The 21033-nt window shown below is 40.8% G+C and overlaps 1 protein-coding gene across 8 annotated transcripts in view; it reads left to right on the forward strand.

Annotated features, from left to right (window-relative positions):
* Positions 1-21033, forward strand: part of SHANK2 (SH3 and multiple ankyrin repeat domains 2) — a 249330-nt gene that overhangs the window by 133211 nt on the left and 95086 nt on the right. For all 8 annotated transcript variants that reach the window (XM_071428342.1, XM_071428343.1, XM_071428344.1 and 5 more), the window contains one exon: positions 1434-1558. In XM_071428342.1, coding sequence (XP_071284443.1) covers positions 1434-1558 — 125 coding nt within the window. The remainder of the gene's footprint in view (positions 1-1433; positions 1559-21033) is intronic.

Raw genomic sequence — 21033 nt, forward strand, 5'->3', positions numbered from 1 at the left:
GTTTTGGGGGGAGAAAGTTATGCCTGTATTTTTCTCATGCTGGTGGATGTAGTATTTTGCCATTAATCTGTTCTGTTGTGCAGTTTACTTAACTGTGGGAAACCTGCTTTCCTCATAAAAGCTGCTGCTTTATTTCAAATGCCAGCCTGATTGAATAGGGCTGCGAATAGGAATAGACAAGAGAGGGATGTTTTGTTTAAAATAGGTGTGGATCTTCTGCAAGGTGACATTGGTGCGGTTTTAGTATGAAAATATGATCTTTTTTTATATCTTGAGAAGCTGCACGTATGTTGCATGGCCTGTAGTGTGCTCATTTTTAAAGCTGTTCATATGTTAAGCTGCACGGCACCTCTCTGTAGGCTAAAATCCATCACAGTGGCATTCCTACCAGTTAAAAAAGACATTCTATTTAATGCTTTGCTTTTTGACTTGCAGTGCAGTTTGCTCCCTTTGTATTTTAAAAAAGAATATATGTTTGTGATGGTATGTCCCATCTCTTGCTCCCCCTCATTTCACATGGGTTCTCCCTTGCCTTGCTTGAGCATGAAAATTATTCCATGTCTTCATTCTTGGGACACGGCTTTTGCTTTCCCTGTTTCCCACCCCTAAACCTAGACCGGTGCCACTGTGGATTTGCAGGGCTGGGAAAGCTTTGCCAGTTTTTTAGCCAAATGAAATGTCTGGAGTTGAAGCAGGGAAGCCCAAGGCACTGCCTTATCTCTGAGTGCTGGTGTGGGTTATCAGTGCTTTGAGCAGGGCTCACTCCCTCTGGCTGAGCCCAGTGGTTTCCCCCAGATTTTCTCTGTAGCAGCGGGGGCAGCTCAGGTGAAAGACCCAAGGACTTTTCTGCCTGTGTGTGTACGTGACACAGAGGGGCAGGCAGGGCTGTCACAGGGTCAGCTGTGCCTCCTCTCCTAAAAAGTGGTCTCTTCTTTGTTATGCACATCTAAATTTAGGAGGGAAAAAAAAAAAATCTGGGTGATTTTTTTTTTTTTTTCATCCTTTGCCACCCATCCCAGCCCTCTAGTTTGGCCAGATGCTCTCTCCTGGCTCCAGCACATAATTCATTTTTAGGTGGATGTTGCCAGAGTTACAGCATTCTGCCAGGCACACAAAAGGGTTACTTGAGCCAATACTGAATATCCTGGAATATCAGAACCCAGCTATTGCCTGGTGCAGCTTGATTTGGTTTGTGCCAGGAAAGGAGCAGGTATTTCCCTCCCCCTCTGCAAGGAAGACCTGTGGATTGCTATTGCAGGGGGGTTGCACTCTGTCCCCAGCATCCTGATCTCCCGTGAGGCACATCCCTCTCACTTCCAGCACCCACCATTTTTTAACCCTAAACTGGAATGGCCAATGATAGGCCTGTAGTCAAGTGGTATTTGCAAGCACTCCATAACTTTCTTTTTTTAATGTGGTATTTATTTTTAAAGCTGACACACCAATTGAAGAATTCACCCCAACTCCAGCCTTTCCTGCTTTGCAGTACTTGGAATCTGTGGATGAAGGGGGAGTAGCATGGCAAGCTGGCCTGAGAACTGGAGACTTTTTGATCGAGGTAGGAGATCCTGAAATTTGATTCTCAGTGCTCTGTTGGGGAAAGAGTGATGATCCTGGTGGAGAATTGACTCTGGAAAAAGTGTGGGATGCCTCTGAGCAGCAAGTTCTGTGGGCTAACACCAGTGATGTGCTTCGCTTGATCAATTTAAAACTTCATGCAGCATTCAGGAAAGCAGTGACAGAGAACAATGGTCAGGCTGACTGGGGATTTTCTGGTTGTTCTTTTTGTCCTTTGGGAATACACTCTCAGAGATATCTGGGAGGTTCTAGTCTTCTTTCAGTTATTGAAATTTAGATGAATTTCAATATTTACTGTGAGCCATCAGTTCTGGTTTCTTCTAAATATTTTCGGGAAGTAACCAAAATTAATGACTTTTTATACAACTATTTCTGCACTCAGAAATATCCATGGTCCAGTGGCATTTAGTAACCATGGAGAATAAAGCAAATTGCTTTGGCTTGAAATTGAATTTTTCCAACATTACACTGAAATACAAAAAAAAAAAAAAAAAAGAATGTTATTGCAGTAAAAATTACTTTATAAAAAGCGTATATTTAAATACTCTGTTCACTTATGCCAAAAATATCTTCATGTTTGATATTTTGAGGATTTTTTTGTTGGTGTTTTAGGTTTTGTTTAAAAAGTTGGTTGTCCTTTTGAGTGTTGCTGGGCAGTTTACAGCAAAATCATGATTTGGGACTTTTCTTCCTTTTCCCCCCACAACCTCTTCATGACCAGCAAAGGGATGCTGTGGTTCTGTGAAATTTGGTACTGAAAATAGGTCTTTTGGGATGGATTGGCCAAACCCTGTCGTAAGATTTATTGATTTTACATTATTTGATGTCTTGTTCTTCAGGCCCATGTATGGGGTGGTGAAATACTTCTGGTGGTACAATGTTTATTTCTGCAGAGCTGGCTTTTGCATGCAGGAGAGGGTACAACACGCAGCTTTTTTTGGAGCGTGCCTTGAACTCCCATGGTGATTGAATTTAAATAGTTGCACCACTTCCTCACACTGTAGCCGTGAAAGAACAGGCTTTGCAGGCTTCTAAAGTAAATAGATATGCATTTTTATCTCTGTCTTCGAGCACATTTCCCTTGCTGTTTGTTTACTTAAGGAGAAGCGTTTAGCGTTAGAAACCAGCTTACAAATGGAACTGCTGCGATCCCTGGGCAGGGATCCTGCCAAAGCTCTCCCTGCCCCTGTTAGGTGGGGTTTTGAAACAAGGCTGTGTTTTTAGAGGTGGGTTTCTAGTTAGGCTTTTAATCCAAGGGAAGTGTGAAGAGTCTGTACTGGCAGATTGCACAGATAGAATGGATGGTGAACAATGTGCAATTTAATTCATTATGGAATGACAAATATGCTCATGGATTTTTTAAAGATCTCTGAAGGGGTGGAAGAAGGCTGGGTAGCTGATTCTGCACAAAGCTTTACTGTTTTTTTGGCAAATGAGAGAAGAATTATAATTAATTGTCTAGACAATTTACTCCTAGCCTTAGCTTAGAAGAGCAGCTAAACATGCACATACAGTGCTGAATCAGGAGGACGTTAATCCATACTCCAGCATATTTGTAATTAATTCTGAAAGAAGCCATTATTACATGCAAATCAAATCCATTTCTGTGTAATTTATGTTCATCGGGGTTATTCTGTTCTGAATTTTGCAACTTAATTAAGAGGTTATGATAATCCTGAGAAATGACAACTTGGCTGTTGTAGGAGACTTTTCTGTTGGAGAAAGGCAGGATTTTTTTCTGTTTTATGGCCAACATGCAGTGCACAGCCCTGGCTGGATGGAGAAAGCCATCTTTAGAGATATTTACAGTGATGCAAAAGACTGTTGAAATAGAACTCCACCTGCACTTCCAGGAATGCCAAGCTACTTTGTCTTTTGTGTTGAACTAAAAGATTTAAATTTACACGCCAGCAAGTGGTTGTATGCCCTGGTGTAGTCAGCCTGCCTTGCTCCTAAATGATTTCTACCATGACTCTGAAGTTTATGCTTCTGTGTGTAAGTGCTAGCTCAACCATTTGTAAGTAATATCAGGCATTTATCATAAATGTCACATGAATAATAAAAGAGTTAATGGGCAACCAGGATCCTAATTAGTGCTATTTTTAACACTCGTGGCAGGCGCTGGGTGTTAGGGAGGGGAGAGCTCAGTTTGGCAGGGGGCATAATGAGAGGCAGAGCAGATGCTTCATTCTTGCTTCAGGAGGTTTGGTGGCTCAGGGTCACGGAGATGAGGGGAACCTCACTGTGGAAAGACAGGTTTGACAGGGAGATATAGATCCTTTCTTTGCAGAGCATGAGGGCAGGAGGACAGGCCATCATTTTTTTGTGTACAGTTATGGTCTGGAATCTTCTGGAGGAGGGAAAACTTCAGTATCAGCTATGAGGCATTATAATAATTCATGTTTGGGGTTTGATATATGTGAAGCAGAACAAATAAAAGATCCATACAAAAAAGGGAGAAAAGGTTCTGTTTTGCTCCAGCAGATAAATGGAGTAGGGATTACCTGGAACAGCTGGCATTGTATCTTATGACTGAGTTTTTATCAAATGTGCAGTTCCCGATTTGTCCAACCTGTACAACTAATTTTAACATGAGACTTCAGAGATGAACATTACACTTGCCCTTGGAAACAGTGCTCACAGAGTCTCCATGGAAATTTCTGACAGTGTGTGGTTTGTCTCCTCCTTGCTTCAAACCCAGCCGTGGTTTTTGTGATAAAAATTGTGAAGTGTGTAGTGGCTTTCCTGGATAGAGCACAGGGCAAATGTACTGGGAAAGTGCAGGAGTAGTTTTAGAGCTGAAGGAGTGAGGTAAAGGCAGCTGTCAATAGATGTGGATTTTCATAAGCAATTTAAGAGATGCCAATTCAATGTGATTTTTTTTTTTTCTTAGCTTTGACGAACCGTCAGAAAACAAGGATGGTTATGATTTGGTTGTTATAGCTGACATTTTACAGCTTGCTCTATGTGTTATTTTTTCACTATTTTAGTTGATGTTTTCTTGAGTCTTGATATCAGTCTGATCAAAAAGATAGATAAAAGTAAAGCAACATATTAGGCCAAGTGCTAAATACTGCAGTCTCCATAAGAAAGGGGTTAAAAAATTATAACCGTCACTAATTCCTTTGTAGGTCATTAATAACTCATCAGTGACTGGATTTCTATACTATAACTGCTCAAGTTTGGAAAAATTCAGTGATTTCTGCCTTGAGACATGACTTAAGGTGGGGTTGTTTTGGGGATTTGCTTTGATGACATAAACAAGTCTAAGCATTTTTGAGTAAAGAAACCCATTAAATGGAAAGGCCTGTTTTAACTCAGAATAGAGTTTTGTGGAGGGTTTTAGTGTGGTAGGATATAGAGTGTCTTTTAAAATTAACCCCCAGTGGATTACTATTTGTTCTTGTTGTCCCCATGAGTGTGCAGCTGTTCTGCAGGTGTTGCCTGATGTGGCTCATGGGGATTTTCCCTGTCACACAAACAATAATGTTACACTACCAGTACTCAGAAAGCCAAGTTAATTCTGCAATATTTTACCAGAACAATGCATTTGTTCTCTAAATGAGGCATTGCAGTTTGCATTATTGTGCCATAAAATCTCTTATTTTTCTAGAGAAATTGAAATGTTATTGTCTTTGGAATAGCATAGCTGCTTATTTACATTCCAGTTAATATGTAAACTAGATAAACCTGGTGAATTATTCATTTAAAAAATAAAAACAAAAGGGGCAAAATTCAAGGTTTAATTTGAGGATAAAAACCAGAGATAATAGAAGAAATGTCATGATTTTGCTGCAGAACTGGTACCTGTGCTAAAACATACAAAATATCTGTAGTATAACTGCCTGCATTTCTTCATCCTCAAAAGCTTATACAATTTACTAGTACAAACTTTTCTTTAACTGTTTTTGGGTAGAAAATAAACATTTTATTACAGCATTATTTTATCATTGTATAAAAGATATCTGTCCTCTGACTGCATGTAAAAAGTTGCAATGGACATTTAAAAAATCTGAAATATAAAAAAAAAAACCACCTTCATACACAAATGAAGCCTTTTTAGGAATAGGTTACTGGGTTTATTCCAGTAAGCACTTTACACAGCTGTAGGAAGCAAACTTTGGACTTTATTGTTGTAGCTTAAACTCTAGTAATTATTAATATTTTAAGCAATGTTATGCCTTACAATGGTATTCAGTGGCTGGGTGAATTAGTGGTTCTACAAAGCCAGCTCCTACTGATTCCAGTCCTTTTAGCAAGAGAGAAACCTTACCATCCTTTGATAATCTTCATATTAATTACCCTCTGGGTGTGTTTTCTCTTATTTCTAGTGTGAACTCTGCTCGCTTCTACCACCAGAGAGAAATCTAAATTTTTTTTTTTTCCCCTCATGGGCAGACTCATGAGAACCAGGATACTTTTTTCTCTCTTGGAAATAAGTGGAGGCTTTGCTAATGGCTTTGTAAGAACCAGGATTCTCACGTTGCAGCTGAAAGTTTGCCCCTCTCCTCCCAGCAGTATGGACACCAGCTCCATGCAGTGCTTAGTAAGAGTGCTGTGTGTAGGAGGAAGACAGCAAAGCCAGCATTCTCAGTACGTTTCTGAGGGCTGGATTTAGCTCTCACACTTAGGCCTTTCTGGGGGACCAGCAGAGGCAGGTCCACATTGGTTCAGTGTCCTGCAGGAGGGTTTTTTGGTTGCCAGCTTGGCTGCTGCTCCTGCCCAGCCAGGGAGCCTCCTGTTTGGCAGGAGAACAGCCAGGCTGGGAGCTGCTCTGTTCCTAGACAGCACCTACTCTGGGCTGGGATCAACTCTACAAACCTCTTTTTAATGATGAGGGGTTTGCCAAAGCTGCAGCAGCACTGCAGTGTTTGAGTTTCTGGAGAGGGAGTTCCTGGCCAGGGCAGGGGCTTGGAACTGAATGGGCTTTGGTTCCTTCCAACAAAAACCATTCTGGGATTCTTTATGTATGTACATAGCACCAGGGTGGGCACCACTATTTTTAAATCTGTATATTTAAATGGCACACAGTTTTGATTTAACCAACCATTAGAGGAAAAAGCTTATTTCTATTAACCAGTTACTCATCATCCTCTTGGTGACATCTCTAAAGTATGTCTATTAAGCACCAGCCAGCCCTGTCACTGCTTAAAATGCAAGCTCTCAGACTCCAAAGAAAACTTTCTTCCTGTTTTGCTTTTGGAATTCTCCTAGCTACAGATGTACTGGAGGCTTGGGACAATGGGCTCTTGGAAAAGGAGCAGCTGTGGTACAAGTGTGGAACAGCCTGGTGTATCTGTGCAGCATCTGACTGAGGGAATTCATTTTTTTTACTTAATGGAGAAGTGTTTTACTTTCTCTCTACTTAAACTCAGTAACTGAGGGTTTGGGCTTGTTTGGTTTTTTTCTTAGTTTTTCTTTAGGGGATGGTGGCACCTTAATGAAATTATTGTGCTCTCAGAGTGCTTTGGATGTGCACAAACCCACTGTACATAACTGTTTCTGATTGTTCTTTTTGTTTTTCACATGTATCCTCTAACCTGTAGGAAGTGATGGTGTTCCAAATGTGCCAGTGTGCTCATTAAAAAGAGGAACAAATCTTGGTTAATTTTTAAAATACATCATTAAAACTGTTTTCTTTTTGACATACATGAAAGTGGGCAGACAAAAAGTAATTTGGTTTTTAAAGGATCTCGGTTATTCACACACAAGCAAGTAATACGCTTAAAAATAAGAGCAAAGAGCAGACGAGAATGAAAGCCCTTTGCTTTCCAGACCATGAGCAGAACCGAGAAGTATTTTCCTTTGCCTTCACTCTCCATGAGGTGTATACTGGGCTTCTGGTTCCCCAAAATTTAACAGGTAGCTCTTTGATACTCAGAGCTCATTTTTATGATTCTTTGAGAGGAGGATTTGCAAGGAATTGTGATGATAACAGCAGCAACGTGCAGAACTAACTCTGTGTCCATTCAGTTCTCCATTTTCAGTTTTAAGGCATTTTGGCCTGCAGTATTTTAGCAGAATTTCCTGACATTCCTATCCTGAGGGATTCTGCCAAAGCTTGTGGGACTGCATGTGGAGTGTGGAGATATCCACAGGGAGCTTTCTGACTCCTAGTGAATATGAAAACCACTGTTTCCCCAAATTCCTACTACAAAATCCTCTAAAAATGGCAAATTTTTATAAAGTTAAGCTGCTTAGTATAAATAGCCAGTTCTTGGCAACCTAGAAGCCATCCAGTGGCATCCAGCCACCTTGACCATCCTGTGATTCACATAAAGCTCAGCTCTGGATGGTCTTCACTCGTGCAGAAATCTGCCCAGCCTCTCTTCAAATAGCACAGGAACAATGCATCTCTTCCATTTCCAGCTCTCAGGTGTTGGGGTTAAGTATTAAAACTAACGCCAAATAAATAAATGCCATTTTTGTGGTGTGGTTGGGCAATTACCACAAGACATTCTATTAAAATTAATTTCCCTGAAGGCCGTTGGCTTTTTTTAGTCTCTGGATACTATGGAAACCTGGTTGCTGGATTGGAGCTATATGAAAAACACTACTTGTGCCTGGTATTTAAGGGGAGAAAATACCATTTCTTTTAATTGCAGAATGTTGCTACAAACCTGCAAAACTGCAGGTGAGGGAAAGCAGATGAATTGTTTCAAATGGTGGAGAATGAACTGGCCAACTCTATTGCTTAGGACAGAACTAATCTAAAAATCTGGAATTTTTCCTTCTTTATTTTCTTTGTTTTTCCTTTTTCTGGGGGAGGTGCATGCATCTTGCAAGCAGGAGAAATACTATCACATGTGTTGTGTCATGGTTTCTTCCTTTGTTTATGGACAGTTTTTCATGTTCTGAGACTCCCAATCAATTTGGCTGACATTGAAATGCTCAGTTCATCTGCTGGTTGTGTTTCATGAGCCACAAGTCTGTGCAGAGGTTAAAAGGAAGAGTAGGAGCATCTGATCATCATAGGCTTCAGGAGCAGTAACCTTCCCTATCCCAAAAATTCAAGTTTTCTGAAAAATAGCTTCACTCATGGACCCCTACTAGGAAAATATATCTTTGCTATTATCTCCAAATCGGAAAAAGCAAATGAGAACTCTGTAGGTGGACATGTACTGTATTCATTTAGGGGTTTTGGTTGGATTTCCTCAGTGTCATCCCCTTTTAACCTTTACTGTGGAATGAGGTTCCTAAACTGTTCTCGAGGTTTCAGATGGGTTAAATAAATCCCTAATGTTGGTACACACAGCAGGCTCCCCCCAGCTTCTGTGTGGGTGCTAAGAACTGCAGAAACACTTGATTTGAAGACATTCTGAACTTTTGGGTCTGATCTAGCAGAAGCTCTGCATTCCTTTGATTAAAATTCCTTTTATATCCACTCTCTAGCATGTGTCCTCTACAGAAGCCTGGGTTCACATTTAATCCATTAATTACTTTTAAAAAAGGCAGGAGAAGGCTTCCTTCCCCATTGCTATTCTCCTGCTAAGATGGCTAATGGTAAAAACATGGGGATATATTCAGTGTTGGAGTTATCCCAATAAATGGTGGCCATCCCCCTCAGAGCTGCTGTGCTCCTCTGAAATTACTGTGCAGCTCTGCAGGACACCAGTAAGGGAGAAGGTGGCTTTCCAGGGAATCCCTGCCTAGTTTTTTTCTCTACCTTCAAAGCATTCCCCATGCCTTGTGACTGTGTGGCTCAGCAAATTCCTCTAATAAGCAAATTTAAATGTACTTAGAATCAATCAGATTAGAAATAATATTTTACATCCTGTTGTGCCACTGATAGGAATCTTCACAGACTCTTGTATACAACAATGAAGGATGATAATAATTTATCATTACCTCATTTTTGCCTCATATATTCTGACAGCTGTCTGGGGAGGTGGATTTCTTGTTCTCATCTTGTGGTAGAAATTTTTCACTTGCTAGAAAAACATAATTTTTCTATGGTCAAATTAGGCTGTCCTGTGTGGCCTTCATGGCTGAGTGGTGACTCCTGTGTTTTGGGTTCTGGATGTGGCTGAACTTGAAGGTCTCTGGGAGCTTTGCTGATCAGAGCACTGGAAATTGTCATAGCAAATGCATGGAAGTTTCTCAAGAATGAGTGTGTAGGATGATAGGATAAGAGTAGGTACCCAAGCGTTCCTTTATTTGCTGATGAAGAGAAAATTTGGAAGCATAGAAGTTCATAAAAAGAAGTAATGGAAGGGTTTATTTACAGCCTGTTACAAAAAGGGTTGGTTCTGGACAAATATCATACAAAAATCTGCAGAGCAGATACAAAAGTCTTGTGTTGATTATGTTGTATTTTATTTGAAAAAAATACAAGCAGCAAAATCCAAGAATCCTTTTTTATTTCACCACATCAATCTCCCTGGTATTTCTTACTGCAATTCCTTCTTCCAGAACTGTTCTCCAAACAACTGCTATTGTTCTTAATGGACTTGACCTGTGTCTTTTCAGCACAGATAGATTTGTGAGAAACCATGGTCATTGCTGAAGGCTTGTGAGTTCTTAACTGCATCTGGTGTATTTATTTACACTGGGGATGATTATGGCTCACTTTAACCCCTAAATTAGAGAGGAAATTGTTTTTAAATGACTAGCAATGCATCCATTGTAATAATTTTGTGGAAATTTCTTGGGTTTTTTGTATCAAAATATGCCTTATTGACTGTGCCTATTTTGGAGCTGGCTTGTACAAAACCAGATAGATTGGGAATGGAATTGAAGATGGGTTTTGTCCAGGAGTAGCTCTTTGGTTCCCATAATTCCCTGTGCATTTTTAGAATAGTTTGGAGATATTTAATAGAAATCATGTGTACACCTAAAAAAGTGGTGGTTCTTCAGAGCTGGAAATGGAGGTAGCTGTTATCCAAGACTCAAAGACTAGGAATATGCATCTCCCTCTCTCCTTTTCCTGCAATTTTTTTCCTGTTTCTTTGTCTCCCAAGCAAACCTCTGCAGAAGTGCTGTTCAGAACTTTGGTCCTTTTGCTCCTTTCTCATGGTATGGCCCCAAACCTGGGTCCCTGAACTCATTCCTACTTGGTCTCCCCAAGGGACTGATCAAGGTGGTTTTCCCTGGAAGGGTCTTGTTCCATGTGTAAAGGTGTGAAAACCTCAGGCCTGAGACCTGGCGTTTCTCTTTGGCAGCTCTGAGAGTAAAGAAACTTGCTCGTGCCTTGAATCATAGCAAATAATGCCAAAATGGGCAACTGCTGCCATTTGAAGGCTATGACAGCCACTGCCTCTTCCCCCAGGGAACAGGACAAGAGGGAATAGGCCTCAAGTTGGACCAGGGCAGGTTTAGATTGGATATGAGGCAAAATATCTCCCCAGGAAGAGGGGCCTGGAACACTCCCTAGGGCAGTGGTGGAGCCACCGTTGCTGGAGGGATTTAAAAGCCATGTGGAGGTGGCACTTGGGACATGGGTCAGTGGTGACCCTGGCAGTGCTGTGTTAGTGGGTGGACTCAGTGATCTTTGAGGGTTTTTCCAACCTCAACCATTCTCTGGTTCTCTCCTTGCAAAGAAGTTGGGATTACTTGCAGGGGTTTAGGATTCTGTGAGGCATTTCCAGCTTTCTGCAGTTGCCTTATCCAAGTGCTCATGTTTCAGCTGCTTCACTGGAACTGGAAATGCTGGATTCAGAACATTCCCATAGTGGATGAATCTTCCCATGGCTGTGGCTGGATCCTTTCTGAGCTATTCAAATGCTCCTAAAGCAGCTACACTAAATCTTGTCATTCAGGCACTGACTTGTTCTTGTCCTTTTTCAAGGCAGATTGAAATGAAGGTTTGATTTCTTTGGGTAGATTAGGATCTTTTAATGTTAACTGTTGCTGGAATAGGAAGATTGTTTGGGTAGGTTTTTCCATTTCTGAAGGGATTATGTGATGGGTAAATTCCTGTCTTTAACCTTAGAAAACAGGGAAGGGTTTGGAACATAAAAATGGAACTGGTACGATATTTGACACTGTTGTAAAAGTCACCAAGAATAGGTTTTCCACACAGGAATATTGCCACCTTCCTGACATTACAGAGGAATTTTTAATGAGAGAAATTCCTCCTCCATTTGCATACTAACCCATATCTAATTGCTGGATTACTATTGAAGCTTCAGCTTGACTTTCCAAATATTAAAAAACATTTGATATTTTAAGCAGTTTTATATTTTCTGTTTTGCTGCTTTTAATGTACAAATGAATTTCATTAATCCAATTTACATATTTCTCAAGACCTTTTGATGTAGTAAGATGTAAAAGTTGTTTATTTTTAATTTTTTTTTTTTTGGTGACAATCTTATATGCAAAACTGCTGCTGCCAGGCAATTATCCACCCAGATAGTTTTAACACAGTTACTCATAATCAGCACAGATCAGTGACATGACAGCAGTTTTTGGGAGAGGTATGACCCATTCTAAGCTTTAACTTTCAAATTGGCATGAATGTGCAAATCCACATTTAGAAAACTTTTTCTTACTTATTTGTCTCCATGGGAGAATATCAGGGTTTGTTGTTTTTTGCTTTTGGTCTTTTTTTTGGCTTTATTTTTTTCCCTTCTAATATCTCAATTTTATAATATGCTATAGACAAGGAACATTTTTCTTCCCACTTTGGATTTTGGTTTCTAGTCCATAGGGATCTGAGTAAAGAAATGTTGTCTTCAATAAAATATGCCATGTTTGCACAGCAATTTCTTTATTGTTCTGCAGTAATGTCTTTGGGAGAAGTGTCTCTTTTGAATTATTATTTTAATTAGTTTTGATTCACGTTGGTTCCTGGTCTCTCCCATGCACACTGAGAACTCTCTCAGCACAAAGTTTACTCTGAAAACTGCCCTGTTACAGTGACAGACATTAAAAAATCACTTGGTCTGTAGTTGTAGGAAGGTTCCTGCCCATCTGGTCCTTCATATGCTAAATATAAAATGAGATCTTTGGTCTGTGGACTTGAGAATTTGCTTAATGTGGAGTTTGGAGTGATGTGTGCAAGCTTAGGCTCAATAACCCATTCCCAAAGGATGCTCCTGCTCCCTGCAAGCCCTGTCTGCTTCTACCACAAGAAGGGGTTGATTTTATTTGATGCTTTCAGTATAGATAATCTGTATTTACAAGGTTTTGTAAGATCCAGTCTTGCTGCCCTCTGCTCATCTTTTGCTAAGTTCAGCTTTGAGTGTTTCATTCTGATTTGGAGTAAGATCCTCCAAGTAGTGGATGAGCTGCTATCAGACAGGCAGAGAGACCAAAAATAGATGAAATGTAATCCCAGCATACTTCTCTTCATTTGTCAATCTTCTTGCTAATGAGGAAAAATAAATCAGGAAGGAAAGCTCTTACAAATGTAATCTCAAAAGTTGAAAGAGATGGGGAGAAAACAAGAAAATGGGGAAAAAAGTGATTACAAATTGTTTTTTTTTTTTCTATCAGCCTACTGAGACATTTTGATCCAACGGTTTAACAGACTGAGATGTTTTGTGGTGCAGAATAAAGCTTTAGGATATCAACCTGAGGATCCACTTTGTATTTGCAAGTTAACAACACCTTTGCTGAATGGCTCTCTTGGGATTTTAGGATATATTAGGAGTGGTTCAAGGAAAATGGTTAGACTTAGACTTGGAATTACAGAACCTCATTTAAAATGTAATGTTTACTAAACTTACTGTGCAAGGTAGAAAATGCATGGCAACTTATTTCCAGAAGGAATAAAGACTCAGAGCTAAGCAAATCAAAATAAAATAGTGATTTTTTTTTTTTTCTTCAGAAATTTTGTAGAAATTCTTTCAGTCTTGGGGACTTCAGGTCACAGCTGGGCATAAATCCAAGGGCCTGGTTGTTCCCAGGTTAGAGGCACAAATGCTCAGAGGACATTCAGGCAGGAATATAAGTTGGGCTGGATAAATCCAGTCCATGTGTTTCCACATAAATACCAGTAGGAGGGCAATGGCAGTACATGTTTTGAAAAATTGAATGTTTGAAAATTGTCAGATTTATGGCTTTGTATCAAGGCACTGAATCACTCAGAGATTATCAACAGTAAAAAATGGGAGTTAGGCTGGTAACATATTGTTTATATGTGGGAAAAAGCATAAATCCAGCACTTTCTAACATCTGGGAAGACTGGCCAATCCTTTGAAAATTATTTTGGTTACTTAAATTCCTCACTTTTGGAGGAATTCTTAAAAAGGTGAAACCATTGATTGTATTTGCAGCATTATCATTGCTCCATGCCTTGTCATCCTGATGTTAGTGCCAGATGTCCCCTCGGATTCCTCTGTCAGGGACTGCAGATAACCCCATGGTTCAAGCAGAGATGTCCAAATTCTGCACTTCATTTCAATCCCAAAATAAACTTCAGAACCCAGTAACACTGAGAGAGCTGGAACAGAACAATGCCAGTCCAACTCCCTGAAGGGCTGTCACGTTTCCCAGGCATTCCTGGGGCTGTGTGGTCTGGAGAGATCCCTTTTCTCTGAGCTTTCCTCGTGGCAGTGGGAGCCTGAGCTGGATGTAGCTGCCTCAGCCACCATATGTATCCATCTCTTCAGGCTGTTCATGTTTTGTGGCAGCTTTGGCAGCCTGCTGGGATTTTTCTGAGTAATGCAAGTGGTGAGGAATGATAATAATAATACTGTTAACCCTTTGATTTCTCAGCCAGCCAGGAGGGTGATTTTGGGGAGCAGAGCCTCCCCTGCCCCTCTTTTCCCTGTGCCCCTCCAAAAATGCACCAATGAGTACGTGTTAGGAAGCCTAAATAGAGACAGGGATATGAATAAGCTTTCTAAGGAGGTGAGAATATAAAAAAGGAAGATGATATGATTCTCCCTCTGACAATTTTTTTCCAGCAGTTTGAAAAATACAGAGAGTGATTCGTTGTTTTCCCCTGTTCTCCTTCACTCCCAAGGTCAGATAAGAATGGCAACCGTGGTAGTTAATGCTGACAACCTTTCTCCATCCTTGTCTGGGTCCTACAAGGGAGAGATTTGCAGTGGCAATATAATACAGCACTGTGAGCTTTTTTCCTTGGCTGAGGCAAAAGCTTCCCAACTTCTGCAGGGAATGATTTCCATAAGGACCCTGATCCTGCCCCAAGAGCTGGGGGCTGTGGACAGCTGAGTTAGGGTAACATTATTTAAAATGTTGACAGCCCATCACTGCCATGGAGATAGGATTGACTGTATTTTGATAAAGGCAGGGCAGAGGAAGGATGAATTAAACACTTCTGATGCAGGGAAATGAACAAAAAAAGAGAAGTGTGTGGGATTGAATTTCCAGGGAAATAGACAGAAGACCACAGATGCTAATTGTGAGAATCTTCATCAGATTTCTGTTCTAGTGGAAGGTGTCCCTGGCCTAGTGGAAGTGTCTCCCTCATGGCAGTGGAGTTGAAACTAAATGACCTTCAAGATCCCTTCCATCCCAAACCATTCCATGATTCTTTGAGATCTCTACGTAGGCCCAGACAATTTTGCCCACTATCCTTTGGCTGGAAGATGCAGGGTTTTTTTTTCTGGGAAATGCAGATTTTAGGCTGAGCTGCTGCTGACTGTGCTCAGTGTGCAGGGGAAGGAAGGTCCCTGCTGTTGCTGTGCTGCCATGGCCTGTTGAGGATCAGCCCCCCCAGCCCTTCCCATCCTCAGGCTGCTTAATGAGCTTCCCCGGGCTTCCTGCCTGGCAGCAAACAATGCCACTTCACCAGCTCTCCACTCACCACTAATTGAAGCAGCACAATTATCCAATCCTTGGCCTCGTTCCACCTCTGAAATAAAACAGCTGTGTTATAATGTTACCATCAAATTCTTTCTCTGTTATATGACCTAATAAATTAACGGTTGTGAATCGTGCATTTGTGACTCAGTTTGTCACTAAAATATCCTAATTCCATCAATGGTCTTTTGGATAAATTGCTCTGGGTTTGCTTGGTCTGAAAAGAAATTTGGCCGCTCCAAGCCATCCATTCTAGGAGGACTGAGCTGGTGGTCTCTGTGATGCAGAAAAGTAGCAGAAAAGCTAGATTATAATGAAATATTTCTGCAAAGAATTGGCTTCACAGAGAAGTGCTGCCTCATCAGTTTAGTGAGAGACACAGGTCAGCTCCTGAGAGCTCTCAAAATTGTCCTGGGTTGGTGTCCAAGGAGCTGTCTGGATACACTTTATGTGGATTGATGGTTCTGCAGAAAGCCTTACCCAGCATGTGGCAGGATAACCCTTGCTGCAACAAGCTCAAGGATGAAAAATTAAACAATTCCAGAGCAATACCTGGTTTGCAAAATTAAAGCATTTTTCTGAATTAAGCTAAACAGGATTTCTCTTTGGTTCTCCAAGTATTTTTATTTGCTCTGAGACTGGAAATTTAACATCCTTCTACATAGGCTGCCTTAGACACCTTTTAAAACAAAAGCTATCTGATTGGGTTTTTTATTTCCTTCCTCATTTTTTGTCTATTAGGAGTGCAGCCACCAAAAAGACAGTATTGTGAAATGGCTTCTAAACAGTGTCGCTAAGAATTAGGAAGCCTTAGTTTAAAACTGGAAATATGAACAAGGGAGAAAAGACTTTAACCCTGCAGAGTTAAAAGTCTGTTTTATGGCTCACCAAAATAGATTTCAGGGAAGAGGTAGCCAAAGGCATAAAAATCTGATGATAGATGTTTTTCTTTCAAATGTGCCAGAAACAGGGAGGTCTGCCAGAGGTCAGCAGACCTGAAGGATGATGGACCTTTAAAAGGCAGCGTTGTTGAAAGAGAATGTTATTGATGGAAACCTCAGAGACTTCTTAGTCATAGTCCAGCTATGGAGGAGTTTGGGATATGGCTGCTTCCTCAGGACACTTAGAGAAACAGCCTGAGAACTGAGTTAGGAATGTTCCCACAGCTGGAGAGCTGGTGCTGGTGTCAGAAAGTTTAGAATTGCTAGAAAAGGGATTAAAAAACCCACCAGCCTTCAGGAGCCAAAATTTAGCATTTCGTGATATGGTTTCAGGGGCATGGCAGTGTTCAGTCAAAGGTTGGACTTGATGATCTTGGAGGGCTTTTCCAACTTGAGTGATTCCAAAATGGGAGGTCATGTTTTTGGAAGAAATTGGTGGTTGTATGAATAACTACCTTGGCAGTTTCAGCTTTCATTTGGACGTCGGGAAAGATGTGCTTGAAAACCAGCTTATTGTGTAATAAGAGAAAAGGACCTCCTGGGATATGAAATAAAGGGTAGAAATAAATTCCCTTATTTCAAAATACAGGGAAAAGTAGCCCAGTTTTTGAGGGCTGTGCTCTGTGAGCTGTCCTGTTAAATTTGTACAACAATGATCAGATATAGGATCTTGGGCATAATTCAAAACCAGTAAAGCATTTGGAGCTTAGCTAGAAGAGCAGGGGATGCCAGTGTTGAGTATGTCAAAGAAAGTGTACCTGGGGAGGAATCCCCCTGGGCACCAGGATGTGCTGGGGCTGACCAGCTGGAAAGCAGCTTTGCAGAGGACTCAGGGATCCTGGTATTTCTACTTTCTGTTTGTTAAATGTATTTGTGCCTCTAATTCATGGTTGGCTTAAAATGCATGCATGCAAAGTGCAAAAGATGTCAGAAATTTTAGTGAGGATAAGTTGCTAAGGGACAGGAAGGGTGGCAGTAAATTAAATTCTTCATGTTTCACATCAGGTAGCTCTGGCACATGGTGTAGATTCATATGCATAACAGGGAAATGTATTTAATATATCCAAATACTGAGCAAGAACAAAATGCAGCTACTAATTTGTAAAATATGCCTTTTATTTATTGAGCAAGTGTATGAAATATTTCCCTTGTCCTGTATAATGACAATCTCCACATTTTTTCATGCAACTAGAAAAATATTGTGAGCAAAATTCAACACTGGGAAATGATCAGTGCAGTTTCAGGTTTCATTTGGTATTAAACACAGATCACAAATGTATCAGTGAGGACAGAAACCTTCCTAAGTCATTCCCTGCTAAGTACCTAAATCTCTGCATCTACAAGAGCAAGGAGAGAGAGCTGTGAGCAGTCAGCAAGTACAAGATCCCCCTTGACAGAGTATCACCAATCTGTGCCCGTGGTGCTGTTTTACAGCTCCAGTTGACTTGTAACACAGCAACTGTCTCCAAGCAACTGGGAGAAATACCGGGATGTGCAGCCAGGATCCAGAACCTGGCAGGGACAGGGGTGGTCAGGCAGCCCTGCACCCCTTCCCACCCAGCCTTGGCTCCTGCCCCCCGCTGGAAAAGGCTCCAGCTGCCTTGGAGGTGGCCCTTGCCAGCAGGAAGCAGCAATCCCTGCGGGTGGGAGATGGGATTGGGCCGCCGGCTGCCCACGTCAGTCATTTTGCCAAAATTACTCTTCACGCGTTCATCGACTCTGCTCCCCTGTCTGTGCCAGTGGGGCTTGGCAAAATGGTATTTTTGCAGCCAACTGACTCCAAACAAGCTCTCAAAACCAAAACAAAGTAGCTGTAGATTGAATCTAATTCACTGCAATCAATATACAACAAACAAAGAAAATTTATATGTTTAATATCATTTCTCCCCAGCTGCTTTATCAAATTGCAAAACTAGCAATATATGTAGGAAGCATCTTCTTTTAAAAGGTAATAATGTATATTTGCAGTCCTTGTCCTTCTGAGAAAGCTCATCATTTTGTTATTTGCTGTATTATGTTTCATTTAGGACACATTCCAACTGTTTAAAAGCTGCAGGAATGTAGCAATCCACTTGCCCCAGTTTAATTCCAGCAGAATATTTGAAATTCTTTGTGGAAGGGGATTGTAATCTATGAAATTCTTGCTACAGAACCTAGTAACCTAAGAGGATTTTTTTTTCTTTTTATCGTATAAAATTTGTGTAGTCATTTGTGTGACTGTTGATTTGGGGTATTATAATTTTGAAGAAGTGTTTTGGGATTAAAAGCTTGAGTCTTTTCTTAGGGGGCATAAAGAGCTATAAAGAGAGGAGAGGAAAGGGAACAAATATGAACTTACTTTTTGGTTGTTAGTTTGCCACTGTTTCTTTTCCCCAGGCCTAAGTTGTCAGGCTTGTGGAGGATGCTGGGACGTGCACTGTAAGATTTACCTTGCTTTTCCTCATTTATTCCCTTTTTTGCTTCCTAAATTCTAAAAAGTCTCCAATGAATGAGTTCTGTTTTGTGACCACACATTAACAGCAGATGACTCTACTCCCATTTTACAGACACTTTCTGTACCTGTCACTCATCAGTGCTATTTAAACCAGAGGTACTGCTTTAGTGATCTGAATAACTCAACCCAACAAACTCACTGAAACATGTTTATATCACAGATTTAATTACCTTCTCCAGCTGGAATTTTCTAAAAGGAAGTAAAAGCTTCTGGGTAGGAGAATGTGGCAGATCATGCTACAGAAACATCAGTGTGCTGACAGCCCTTCATGAGTACTAGCTCCTGTGATTAGCCTCTTTCAGACCATAATTAAGATTATTATTCAGTACAAATGTATTATTATTATTATTATGCTCCTTTTTATTATTCTGTTCATTTTTTATTGCAACATAAATGGCACACAGTCAGCATTTGATGCCTACCCAATACATTGTTTTCAAGATGGTCCCATCACATTTGAGAGGAAATGGCCTCAAGTAGTGCCAGGAGAAGTTTAGGTTGGATATTTGGAAAATTTTCTTCACTAAAAGGATGGTCCAGCCCTGGTCCAGGCTGCCCAGGGCAGTGGTGGAGTCCCCGTGCCTGCAGGGATTTAAAAGCTGTGTGGATGTGGCACCTGGGGACATGGGTTAGTGGTGGCCTTGTAGTGTTGGACTTGGTGATCTTTTTCCAACCTGGATGGTTCTGTAATTCTATGAATATATATATATATGTGTGTATATATATATTTGTATATATATAAAATTTTAATTTTTTTTTACTTTATGCTTGACAAAGAGATTTGAACTGCATCCCACCCATTCCACGATTAGATCTCCATCCTGAGGATATGATAGATATATATATATATATATATACATAGATATATATATATATTCTCTTTCTGTGAATACAGATGAAGCTTTCTCTTTTTCTTCCTCTGGAATATTTTCTGTGTACTGCAGGAAAAAAGGCAGTTCATTCTCTCCAGCTCTGGGTAGCAGCAGGAGAGGGAAAGCTGCAGGCCCCCGGGGTGCCCCAAGCCTTGCTGTGAGGGATGGGGGGAGCTCTGGGGCCCCTCCAGGGCTGGCACTGCAGGGAGCAGCAAGGGAACTCAAACTCCTCTCCTGCCCTGGTGCTTCCTGCAGGGAGAGATGAAAAACGTGCTGCCAACCTGGAGCTCCCTGCTCCACCCCCACGCTGGCACTGGGAATGAAGCTGTCGCCAAATGGATGAGTGTCCCTCGAGCAACAGGCTTGGAGGGAGCTGGGCTTGCTCAGCCTGAAGAGGAGACAGATCCAGGGAGCTCCTACTGTGCCCTTCCAATGTTTAACTGGAGCTGATGGGAAGATGGGGACACATTTTTTACTGGGAGACAAGGGGGGATGGTTGTAAAGTAAAAGAGGTTTGGTTCAGAGTAGATGTGATGGAGAAAGTTTTTGCTGAGAGGGTGTTGAGGCCCTGGAATGGATTTCCTAGAGGAGCTGGGGCTGCTCCATCCGTGGAAGTGTCCAAGGGCGGGTTGGATGCGGCTTGGAGCATCCTGGGATAGTGGAAGGTGTCCCTGCCCATGGCAGGGGTGGAAATGGATGAGCTTTAAAGGTCTCTCCCAACCCAAATCATCCTGTGATTCTATCATTTCATTTTGGACTCTCAGCTTTCACCACCAGTTTCATAGCAAACACTGATTTTTTTTTCCACACAGACCACTTGTTTTAGTGGTACATGATGTAGTTGAATTCTGATTATTTTACTGTTCTATTGACTGAGTTTCTATTTATTAACATAAATTTCTCAGCTTTTCAGAGACAAACTTTTGATTTCAAGGTACTTTCCAAATGTCTCCTCCTTTAATTAGTCATCTATGAAATTAAATTTCACTATTCAAAAACACCCTCAAAAACTAATATCTTGAACCGTAGGCTTATCTGTATAGCATCCATGATTATTTTCATGTATTTTTTCACAAAACAGAGCTAGGTTAATGTCAAGTTCAGCTGCCTGCTATAATTTAAATTTTCCTGGTGTGTTTTTTAAAGACTGCAACTGATAGACATCTTTTATTGAAAGAGCACCAATTTTGCAATCGAGTGAAGATGTGAAATGCAGAGCAAACTTATCACTGAGGTCACATTAGCTGTGAACATACTATTTCTCACTGAAGGCATTTAAAATGTAATATTTTGTAGAAAATACTACTATGGATAAAAAAAAGGTGTGTATAAAAATAATTAAACCTAATTAATAAGCAATATCCTACCTCATAAAAGATAACTGCAAGACACCACTGGAGTTCAGTGGTTGGCAGGGATACTTTATCAGAAGTTT

This window comes from Agelaius tricolor, unplaced genomic scaffold (assembly GCF_023055355.1).
Source record: "Agelaius tricolor isolate 1412-34295 unplaced genomic scaffold, bAgeTri1.0.p SCAF_5, whole genome shotgun sequence".
Taxonomy (NCBI): Eukaryota; Metazoa; Chordata; class Aves; order Passeriformes; family Icteridae; genus Agelaius; species Agelaius tricolor.